This window comes from Marmota marmota, unplaced genomic scaffold, assembly GCF_001458135.2.
Source record: "Marmota marmota marmota unplaced genomic scaffold, marMar, whole genome shotgun sequence".
NCBI lineage: Eukaryota > Metazoa > Chordata > Mammalia > Rodentia > Sciuridae > Marmota > Marmota marmota.
Genome location: NW_025999900.1, coordinates 57,071,665 through 57,083,978, shown reverse-complemented (window position 1 = coordinate 57,083,978; position 12,314 = coordinate 57,071,665). Strand labels below are relative to the sequence as shown.

The 12,314-nt window shown below is 36.6% G+C and overlaps 1 protein-coding gene across 1 annotated transcript in view; it reads right to left on the bottom strand.

The window, feature by feature from the left end:
- Positions 1–1,707: 1,707 nt before the first annotated feature.
- The window catches only part of Cpsf2 (cleavage and polyadenylation specific factor 2), a 31,017-nt gene continuing 20,410 nt past the window's right edge, over positions 1,708–12,314 (bottom strand). The window contains exons 10-16 of the mRNA XM_015494879.2: positions 11,349–11,449; positions 10,797–10,997; positions 8,371–8,523; positions 7,416–7,641; positions 6,011–6,310; positions 4,660–4,794; positions 1,708–4,303 (exon numbers count right to left, since the gene is read on the bottom strand). Coding sequence (XP_015350365.1) covers positions 4,211–4,303; positions 4,660–4,794; positions 6,011–6,310; positions 7,416–7,641; positions 8,371–8,523; positions 10,797–10,997; positions 11,349–11,449 — 1,209 coding nt within the window. The 3' untranslated portion in view covers positions 1,708–4,210. The remainder of the gene's footprint in view (positions 4,304–4,659; positions 4,795–6,010; positions 6,311–7,415; positions 7,642–8,370; positions 8,524–10,796; positions 10,998–11,348; positions 11,450–12,314) is intronic.

Here is a 12,314-nt window from a genome sequence, read left to right as displayed (position 1 = left end):
TAAGTGGGTTGAACTAGATGTGTTCTGCAGTCCCTTTTAGCCATTGCATTCAAGGTTTTAAATTGTAAACTTCAATTGCTGTTTTTCCCTATTAAAAATGAGTGGGCTTTTTGGGCAGAAATTGATTAAGCTAATACTCTCATGGAAATACAAGGAACCCAGCACAGACAAAACAATCTTGAAAAAGAACAAGGTGGAGAATTCACACTTCCTGAATTCAAAACAGTGTGGTATTGGCATACAGGTAGATACATAGAATACTGACACAGAATTGGGAGTCTATTAACATTTATGGGCAATTAATTTTCAAAAAAGGATGGCAAAACACTTCAATGGGCAAAGTTTTTCAACAAAAGATGCCAGGCCAACTGGATCTCTACATGCAAAAAAATAAAATTAGGGCCCTGGCAGAAGGCGGTGACCTTCAGCTGTCTGCTGCTGGTCCTGCCCCTAGCCATGCAGCTCTTCAGGGTACAGGTGTCCCCACAGGGTAGGTGGTTACACACACTGCACAGCAGCTGGGTAACAGGTGCACTGCTGGGGACTGAGCACTGCCGGGGACTGCATGATGGGCTGCTGGGCTCCGGAAACAGGCAGCCAGAGAGCACCGCCAGGGCCAGAGCAGGGTGGAGGAAGGGCAGGGCGGTCCTCTCCCCGCACCCACTGCACTCTGCTCAGCTCTGGCCGCTCAGTCTTCCTGGAGACAGCCTTGCAGCCATCCAGGGCTCCCCTTCAAGTGCAGCCCACGGGGCAGCTCTCTACTGTTCACTGCTTCCCTTTGCGAGTCTGTAACCACCAGTTCTTTGGGTCAGATTTTTTAATGTAATATGAAATCATAAATTTTGATTTAAAAAATGATATTAGATCCCCCACCTCACACATTAAACAAAAATCAATTCAAAATGGGTGAAAGAACTAAATTCAAAAACCAAAACTCTCAGAAAAAATAGGTCTCTATCTTTGGATGAGGCAATGGTTTCTAAGAAATGACACGCAGAGCACAGGAACCAAATATCGTACAAGGAACCAAAGGGAAAAAATTGGACTGCACCCAAATTATAAACTGTGTGTGCTTCAAAGTATCTACCAAGTGAAGAAAAGCCAAAGAATGAAATAAAGTAATTACAAAACTTATCATAACTCAACAAAAAGATAAACCAATTTAAAAATGGACAAAGAATTTGAACAGTCATTATTGCAAAGATGACATACAAGTAGCCAATAAGCACAGAGATGCTCAACACCATTATTCCTTAGGGAAATGCAAATCAAAACCTCAAAAACTAGGCTGGCTAAAATAAAAAGATGGGGAATAATAAAGATTGGCAGGGATGCAGAGAAAACGCCATCCTCAAGCACATGTAGGTGGGACATGAAACAGTGTGGTCACTTTGGAGAGTACTCTGGCAGTTTCTCAAATGGTTAGAGTTGTCATATGATCCGGCCATTCTATTCTTAAGTACATAACTCAAAATTACTGAAAATCTATGCTCATACAAAAAAACATACATGGGTGTTCAAAAGAGCATTCCTCATAACAGCCCAAACTGGGAACAACTCAAAATGTTCAGCAACTGGTAATAAACAATGTGTACAGTATACGATAGAATATAATTCAGCCCTAAAAAGGATACTGACACATGCTGCATTGATGAAACCTGAAAACATCATGCTAAGTGAAAGAAGTCAGACACAAAAGGCCACGTGTCACATGATTCCATTTTTATGAAATGTCCAGAAGAGGTAAATCCACAGAGATAGAATTGTTACTGATTAACAATGTGTTAGGGAGAAGGGAAAATGGGCATAACTGCTAATGGATAAGGGGTTTCTTTTTGGAATGATGAAATATTCTGGAATTACATAGTAGTAGTGGTTGCACAACTCTAAATACACCAAAAACAAATGAAATATACACTTTAAAAGAATGAGTATTTTATAGTATGTAAATTGTACCTCAATTTTTAAAAAAAAGGTAATAAGCCCTCCTTACATAATTGATTCCCTCCCTTCTGTTTCAGGTCTCTTACTGGTTCATGAAAACAGAAATAATTGGAATGATACCTGACATGTACAATCCCACTGCAATACAAGAAAATTTCTTAACAAAAATATGTGTAGATATCTGATAGTCCACATGTTATTTTTTTATTCTCAACAATAAAATCTGAGTTTCTCTGAGTTCATGATTTATATCATCGTTGTTTCTAAACTTCTATTTTTCCTAAGTAACTGAGACTAAAAGTCTTCATTTTAGTAATACTGTCATCCAGAAATGGGCAGAAGTATTACTCTTCCAATGACACTATTAGTACAGCCACCTTAAAGCACTACTGTAAAATTTAATTCCTGTTCATAAAACCATAGAAGGGCTGGGCAAGAAATAATCTTTTCAATATTAGTATTATGATGTAATATGCATAACCAGATGCTTTAAACCATGAAACAACTGCAGACTTTCTTTCCCATGGAATATAAATAAAATTATAGACTTTATATGGTAAGAGACAAAAAAAAATGTTTAAAAGACATTTTTTTTTGAAGTGCTAAAAAGAAAATATACTCTTTATCACCATCTGACACATTGGTTTGTACATCTGCTCTTCAGTATCAGAAGGCTCTAAACCTGTCTTTTTTTTTTTTGAGGTACTGGGGATTGAACTCAGGGTCTGAGTCATGCGGCAAGCATCTACCACTGAGCTACATCCTCATGTCTTTATAAAAATTTTTATTTTGAGACAGGGTGCACTAAGTTGTCCAGGCTGGCCTCAAACTTGTGATCCTTCTGCCTCAGACTTCCAGACAGCTGGGATCACAGGTGAGTGCCATTAGCATGATAATCCACAGTAAAGTTTTGGAAGCATTTGAAACAAATATCAATTCTGATATCACTGGGTTGAATTATACATAGTTTCAGATAAGTTAAATGAAACTGATGCTCCTAAAAATGCTAAGTGTAAAGAAGAGGGTTTAGGTACTTAAGAAATAAGTGTCAAGGTCTGCCATGATTAAGCTACTTTCTAAAAAATCATCAACGGATTACAGGAGGGCAACATGGTTTTCACTGCTTAAGTTCAGTGAAAATTGCATATATTCAACTTTTACTCTCAAACACATGTGGTTTACACTACATCGGGACAGCAAAGAATCTCTTATCCAATTTTAGTACTTTTGCAGTAATGTGTATAAAATCCAACCACAATTTAGGTAACCTTAGGAGAGAGCAATCCTAAGAGATTAAAACATTTACATCTTTTAATTAAATTGTACTATTATCTTATAAAAATGTGAGGTTTAACTTTGTTTTCTTAAAAATAGAGCACTAACCAGTTTCAAATACAGCAGTAACCTAGGTGATAGCTAAGATGTGTCTAACCTGTATGCAGAACTCTTAAGACGATAACACATCCAGGAGTTCCTTTAAATGACATATATTTAAATGATGCTATCATAATTCAAACTGAACAACAGAATCTTGATAAAACAAGAAATGGGAGAAATGAAAAAATGATTTCTGAACAAAATGTGTACTATATCACACGAAAGTGAGTCACTGGGCAATATAGGCATGAAGCAGATATGCTCCATGCAAAAACAGATTGCATATTAGAATTCAAGAGTCATAGCACACATGCTGTTTTTGTTTTTTAAATCCCTAAGCTCAAAAAACTGTTTTATCAATTTTGCTTCTCTTTTGTAACACATCTTTTTTAAATAACTCTCACTTTTCATTCCAGAAAATATAAGAAACAGTTTGCAAGACTGCCTGCAAACCATGTTTCTCTAAGGCCATGAACTGGTTTGCTAAGTTGTATTGTATTCAAGTAAAAAGTCCTTCTAAAATAAGGGGTCTGTAAAAGAAACCAATTACCTTCAATTCTCAGGCCTGTACACTTGTTAGGACCTCTAACACAGTGAAAAGCCAAAGGTAGGGAGCTCATTTGGGCATTAGCAAAATGGTCTCTATCTCCTTTTTTTTTTTTTGTAGCACTGGGGATTGAACCCAGAGTCTTAAGCATGCTAGGTAAACGCTCTACCATTGAGCTACACTCTTAGCCCACTATTTACACATTTTAAAAATGTAATACATGTTCAGTTTTTCTGGCAGATTTCTTTCATATGTTACAAAACAAAACAGCAAAAGCTTAAAATAAGATAAGAATCCTTTTTCTTAGAAAGGTCAAGCAGATACTTCTTGACATCCTGTCTTTTACACAATAGCATACTGTTCATATAAAAGGTCTCTTATCCTATAAAAATCTTGACAAAGGCAGCCTTCTAATCCGATGCGTCCAGTTTCCGTCTAGAAATCAAAAAAAAAGCTCTTTAGTACATTTTCTGATCATTAATATGCAGACATAATAACCAAACTATATTAAATAGATTACTTTATGATTGGTCTGGAAATGGGTTGCTGTTAATCACAGAATATGGATATAATATTCAAGTAGTGAATTTAAGACACAAAAATGTCAGAGGATTCAAATAATATAAATTTACCATAAAATTATCATTTTTATAAGCCTCAAGCTCATCATTATAAAATAAATTACTGATCTTTCATTTTATGAAATTACTAATAAAGAATTTCATAATTCAAAGTGACAAAAACATCAGAAGCATCTTGTTTGATTCGGTCCTTATTAAAAGCATACTTACTCTACGAACTGCTACTTGATTGTTGCAAACAAGTACACCTCCTACAAATTCAGCTTGAATCCCCTCCCGTAAAAGAACTTGCTTGAAGTCTGATAGTCTTGGTTCATTCATAAAAACTGACTGATGTCCAGGAACCTTGGATGAGGTGAAAGGGAAAAGAATAACTTCAAGTAAAATACCAAACACAAGGTTGTACTGTATAAAAAACTCTACATGATCTCTAAAATATTTTCCATTATTCCCTGAAGTCCTTCAACAGATTGTTTCAAGACTGTAAATCACATTCCAAATTTGTTATTCTGAATCTTGCTTCATTATTTAACATTACAAAGCCCTTCACATCTTCTGATGTTTCACAATTTTATTAGTCATGCCTCCTAATAAAGGAGAAGTGTGATGTTATACTCTTCACTCACACACTTGCCCAGAGAGGGTCAACTAGAGGCCAAGAAGCAGTAATGAACCAAAAATTCCTTTTTCACATCTTAGTTTCCTTTATTTTTAGTGTGGAAGATAATTCTTCCTAAATCCCATTTCCACTTTCCCTCCTCCCTCAGAGTGAATGCAATGGATGCTACGGGTTCAGAATCAGAATGTCAAGTGGATCTTGCCTAATGCTTCAATTCCTTGAAATTGTTCTGAAAAACACTAGCTTTAGCACAGAGAGAAAAAAAGATTCTCTTAATTTCTCCTCCTAATTTCAAGAGTAGTACTAGAAGGGACTCCAATGACAGGCTATTTCTCTGGTCTCAGCCCTATAGCAGGGCTGCAGACTTCACCTGACAAGCCATGTGGGACTCTTACAGTTTTTAATACTGCTCTAAGTTTCATTACCTAAAATCTTTGCTAATGAACTAGATACCTCTTGAGAACATGTAAATACTAGCCTAGAATTATAATCAAACCTAATAAAAGATTTCTAACTGTACCAAAACCAAAAGTGAATTAAAATGAACTGAAAATGCACAAAAATGGAATGCAAGAGAATGACATTCTCAGGTGATCCCCACAATCAAACTTGATATTTAAAAATCCACACTGAAGGCTGGGGATATAGCGCAGATGGTAGAGTGTTTGCCTCGCTTGCACAAGGCCCTGGGTTCAATCCCCAGCATCACAGAAAAAAAAAAAAAAAAAAACCACATCATGAAACAGAAGATTCGCTAACGGTTTCCTTTAAATTGTTACTAGCCATAGAGAGCTGACACACATACAGAAACACGCCTTGATTCATCTTTTTTAAGAACTCCAAAATTAGCCTATATAAAATATACTTTAAATAGTTAAAAACATACAAGGAAAACTAGGAGAAGGAAATTAAGGAAGCAACAGAAAAGGCATGGGCTCTTACCTCATGCGGTGGCAAAGGCTCCAAGGTGGGGATGATCTCACTTTCTTCACCCGTTTCTTTCTCATCATCTCCAAACAGACTTTTCATGGCCTTTTGCTGAGCTATGACGCTGGCATCGGAAGGAGCATCCACCTGCATCTCTGAGTCTTCACCATCATCCTTTAGTTCTCCTTCTTCTAAAATAACTCCTGTGTCTACTTTGGAAACTCTCATGTCTAAGACACCATCTATCCATGCTAATTCAGCATCTTTTGCCTTACAAAACTGAAGGGAGCTGACAAGTGAATCTTTTAATCTCACCTGAATATGCAAGTGGGAGGGGGGGAAATAACACCCAGAGTATAAATTAACAAATAAAATATAACTGCTTAGTGTCATTTTCTAACATATACTTAAAATCTGAAAATCTTTCATTCATCTGATCCTCACAATCAATGACCTGTAAAGACCTAATTTTTTGGAAGATCATCAGGGTTCTTATCTACCTTCCAAAGTGCAGGTTTTCTTAACCCTGACTACACATCAGAATTACATGGCAATCTGTTTGTTTGTTTGTTTGTTTTCAATATTAACACCAGGGCCTCACCTCCAGTGGTACTAATATAACTAGTGAGATTGAGACCAGAGCACTCAGATGGGTCTCATGTGTATCCAAGGCTGAGAACCACTGAGCGGTCTCCCGTCTGGTGCTTGGTGTACTTTAGTTATGAGCTGTTTGTGCTTTCCTGAACATACCATGCAGTTTCACACCTCCATGTTCTTGGAATGCTGCTTCCTCTTGCTCTGCTCAGAATAACTTTTCTGCCTGGGATGTTCTAACCCTTATTTTCCTCCCCCTGATACAGACCTCACCCCTACTTTAAACTGTCACTTTGTCCCACAACCAGATTAAAGTTCATCTCTCCTTTATACTAATCCTGTTTTCTATGCCTGACTCCATTTCTCCATTTGTTTCAATTAGAAGAACCCTGATATCTGTGGGGTTTGTTTTGTTTTTTTTACTTTTCATTCTTGAATACTCATCATTCTCTTTATTTCTATACTTTTATAAATACTGTTCCCTCTGCCTAGAACACTCTTTGCTCCTCTTTCCTACTCCATCTGTCCCGACAACCCAGCTGCATCCTAGCAGATGTTCAGATTAGTTATTTTCCAGGAAACCTTTCCTACACCTCCAAATATGGTGGGGTCCTCCTCTTTCCATTCTCATGGCATTCTGCACTTCCGCTAGTGGAGATCTAAGTGTGTGTAAAACACTACTGACTTGTAAACCCACAGACTATCGGATCTGCTAAGGCAGGAGCCACATAGGCCTCAGCCCCCTCCCCCAGTACTCCAAATGTATCTGTCCTAATATGCAACAAAAGTACTTATTTCTAAGAGGCTCAACTGTCAGCATATTTACCTGGTAGATGTGTGTTTCACTGGTGGCATCGACTGTTTCGTGTAGCTTTGGCATGTACACTTTAATATCCTTCCCACCAAACGCGCGGCAGCACTCTGCCAGATCTTGACTGGCCTCTGGTGGGCCATGGACAATGATCAACTGTCGTGGTTTCATCTGATTAATGATTTTCTTAATGGAATCCCCATCAGAGCGTCCTTCATAGTCTATATAAGTAACCCTGGCTCTGTAATTAAACATGATTATTCAAGCTTGCTTTTCTGATAAAAACTAGGCTTTCTAAAAATGAATTTTATCATCAGTAAAGAAACATACAATATATAAAATGATGATTTGAGAAATACATGTTATATTATTAATAGCATTAGTTACATCTTGGCTATACCAAAGTATATACAAAAGATATCCCTGCAACAAATAAACCAATTTGCTCACTGAAGACTCAAAAAAAAAAATTTCCAAAATAATCACTTATTGCTATTATTAACATATACTAAATAAAAGGGAAAAAAGGCTTACCTACTTCAGATCATATTAAATTTTCTAGACATTAGCACATTGGAGATGTTTGAGTCAAGGAATACATTTTGTGAAATGAGCAGTTACTAAGAAAAATTAAATTTTTGAGCTGTATTACTTTCTTCCACCTGTTTTTGCACTTACTAAAAGGCTAGAAAAAGTGTTTCTCCAAGTAAATGTAAAATTTCCTGTTCAACTCATCCCCCTCCAACCACTAAATCAATTATTTTGGTATTCAAATATTGTTAATGAAGAGAAAATACCACCATTCTTCACAAGTCTTTTCATTGAAAAATAAATTATTATTACCATTTTTCTGGCACTGGGCATTGTGCATGCAAGTCAGTGCTCTACCACTGATATTAAAATTTAAAAGCATAAACTTACCAGAGGACATTTGGAAATTTCATTTTTGAAACAAGGTAAAAGGACTTACTTTATTTCAATAGACTCTGTTGTAGAAATACACTTAGTAGGAACATCAGATAAATCTTGATCCATGGGTTCATCTCCATTTGTCAAGCCAGATTCTAATTTGCTTTTTTCTTCTTCAGTAGCTTGAAGTTCTGGCACTAAGAAATCCTCTGGTCTAAATAATAAGTCTCTAATTAGAAGTAGTAAAAAGCAAGCTAATATTATATAATACATATAACTAACTAGTAGGTGGCATAATTTTTAGACTCCTCACATTATTTTAAGACTTAAATATGCATTTGATCCAAAGCCAGGACAATTTCATAATATCAATTATCAGATGACTATATATGTTATGTTTCTCCTAACACTAAAAAATGCTCTTTAAGCACATCACATGGACTAGTGAAAGGCCTCTGACAGGTCATTAGAAGACCTCAGTGGCTATAACAAGTGCTGTCATAAGCTGGTCCTGCATTTAAAAAAAAAAAAAAAAACACTTTATTTTTTAGTTGTGGGTGGACACAATACCTTTATTTTATTTTCATGTGGTGCTAGGGATCGAACCCAGTGCCTCGCACATGGTAGGCAAGCGTTTTACCTCAAAGCCACAACCCAGCCCTCATGCATTCTTATCAATCATTACTTTTGGCCAATGTTTGTGGTTTCCTTCATCAAATCCCAATACCTATAAATCTCAGAACTCCTCTAACGTACTTAAGACCCCCAGTTACTTCCTTTCTGCCCAAAGAAAGCAGAAGACTATTTGCACAACACTGAAAAGGTTGGCATACAAAATTGTTAGCTCCCTCATAATCTTCATCGTAATTTCAATGTATTATTAACACATTGCTCTTTCCATTTTTACTTCCAATATCAGAATCCTAACCAAAAGTAAAACTAAAATCATCTTTTAACATTCTCTCTAACCTCCTATAACTGTCTATGCTTTACTCCCAAATCCATTCCCACTCCTCTCTGAGAATCCAGATCTCCTCGCAAAACCCAGGTAGTCCGTATCTCCAACAACAATCTAAAGAGTAACAACAGCAGTAGCAACCACTTAAAGCACATTTATTATGAGCTAGATTCTATACTAAGTGCCTGAGAAACACAACCTTATGCTGGGGAGTATAGCCTGAGTCTAATCCTTAGCATCCAAAATAAAACCTCCACCAACAAAAAGCAACCTCGTTTAATTCCTATCATCATTTTTCAGATAAGGATGTTGAAGCTGAAGAGCACAGTCCATATGTTAAACACACAGGCCACTCATCAAGTGGAATAATAAGCAAACTCGCTAGAGTGAAGTTATGTTTCCTCATTATTTTAGACAGCCAAGTAGAAATGGTATTTTCCTAATTATACCCAAGAATGACCTAAGTCATTCTACATGCAGAAGACAGCATTATGGAAGAAAGAAAGAAAGAACAAGAAATACAGAGAAACAAAGCCAGGTGGAGGTGTATGCCTGTGGTTCCAGCTACTGGAGAGGCTGAGGCAGGAGGACTGCTTGAGCCCAATATTTTGACACAAGCGAGGGCAACAGAGGGAAACCTGGTCTCAAAAATCAGGGAGGGTTGGGGGGGCCCTAAGCAATTTGGTGAGATCCTGTCTCAAAATACAAAATGAAAAGGGCAGGGATGGGGCTGGGGATGTGGCTCAAGTGGTAGTGCGCTCACCTGGCATGCATGAGGAGCTGGGTTCAATCCTCAGCACCACATAAAAATAAAATAAAGATGTTGTGTCCACCGAAAACTAAAAAAAAATTTTTAAATATTAAAAAAAAAAGGGCAGGGGATGTGGATCTGTGGTAGAGCACCTCAGGGTTCAATCTCTGGTACGAGAGAGAGGGGGAGAGAGAGAAAGAGAGAGAGAGAGAGAGAGAGAGAGAATGAATGAATGAATAGAAAAGTAGGAAAAAACTGGATTGTGAAAGACACTGTAATTATGCTGAGGCACCTGACATCAACCAGGGAAACAACAGAAACTGCACCCTGAGGATTTCTACACAGGTTAGTGGTGTATTCAAATCTGCAAACAGAACATAATTTCAATAGTTTTTCTAGTAGTGGGTGTAGATTTCCCATGGTTCATCTCATATTCCTCTTGTAACTAAATCCATTTCCTAAACTACAATTACCACTGCAAGTTCTTTTTATCCTATGTCCTTCACCCAAGCATGGCCATTACTTCTCTTCTTAAGAGGGGGAAAGTTTAGGTCATCTTTTTAAACTTTCCCTACAACTAAGTAATAAAACTATCACTTCTCCCTTAATATTAATTCTCCAATGTTCCTCAACATTTCTATGTTTCAAACTATAAATCTACATCCTTTAAGCCAAGATGCTCAGAACTTAAAGTACATGGTGACCAAAAAGACTAAATCACTGTGTTTAATTAAACACTGGATCCTTAAATAAATAAGGTTTTGTTGTGCTCACGTACTTGATGATCTCTCCATACTCGTCCCATTTAATCCTTTCTTCTGGGGCAGGAAACATGGGATAAGATTTCTTTGCCTGTTTGAAGAAGCTTCCTTTTCTACTACCTTCACCTTTCATCATCAGGTCGTGCTTTGTCTTATGAGCTGACGGCTGGTCAATATCTTCTTCCACATCACTCTCATCGCTGGAATCAATATCTGCCCTAGGAGGAATTTGGAATAGATCAAGGTCACAAACATCCAAACAGATTTTGAATTAATATTTATAAAATAGTCACTGAATTAACATTCCATATTATTAATTCAATATTAATTTGAGTGATATCATAAAAATACTTAATACGATTGGATCAATATTTTGTAAAACATTAACTGCCAGTTCATAAATATGTTTAATATTAACACCAAAAGGATTTGTTACTTTAGCCATGAAAGATGTAACAAAAGTAATGAAGTCCTAAGAAAGTTGAAATATTTTCAACTGAATGTTTAAGTCTTAGAAATACATTTCAAATTACATACATAAAATTGTACTATTTATGAAAATAACTCACTCCTTTGATTGTTCAAGTTTTTTAGCAGCTTCCTTCTTTAGCTTCTCTTTTTCCAAGTATTCTTCAAGTTCTTTCCCTTCAAGCTTCACACGTTTCCTCAACTAATGAAAAACAACAGACAAAATATCAGTATTGGGGGTTAAGGCAGTGGGGTGTGAGATACATCATAGTTCTAAACTGATTCATCATCTTTAAACTTTTCTCTGAAATTAAACAAATTTCCATTAATGTAATTATAAATCCTATTTAGATTAGTACCAAAATTGAGTTGTTTTACATCTAAGGTGGGTTTAATTGAAACCAGTTAAAAAGCAGCGGGCAATCTGAAAAAGAAAATGCAGGTTAAGTATTTTTATGATTTGGAGTAGATGAGGCAAATAAAACCCTTATATGACATAAAGCTCAAAAGACAGAACTGGGCGTGGTGGTGCACACCTGTTATGCCATCTGCTCAGGAGGCTAAGACAGGATTGTGAGTTCAAAGCCAGCCTCAACAACTTAGCAAAGCCTTAAGTAACTTAGCAAGACTGCATCTCAAAATAAAAAATAAAAAAAGGCTGGGGATGTCAATCAGTGGTTAAGTATCCCTGGGCTCAATTCCTGGTACCAAAAAATTAAAAATACACCACCAACAACAACAAAAAAAAACCTTTAAGTCTCACCAAATTAAAAGAAACAGAAAAAACAGTGGCATATCAGAAGCTACTTTTTCCTAAGAGCTCTTTCAAATCAAGAAAAAGGGGGCTGGGTGGTGGCTCAGTGGTAGAGTGCTTGCCTGGCATGTGTGAGGCACTGGGTTCAATTCTCAGCACCACATATAAATAAATGTTCATCGACAAGCAAATATATTAAAAAAAGAAAAAGGTAACACATCATAAAGGACAAATATATATAAAGCAAATCCAGTAAAAACATTGAAAACTGAGGAATCTGGGCATACTATTTTTGTGACTTTCCTGTTAAGTT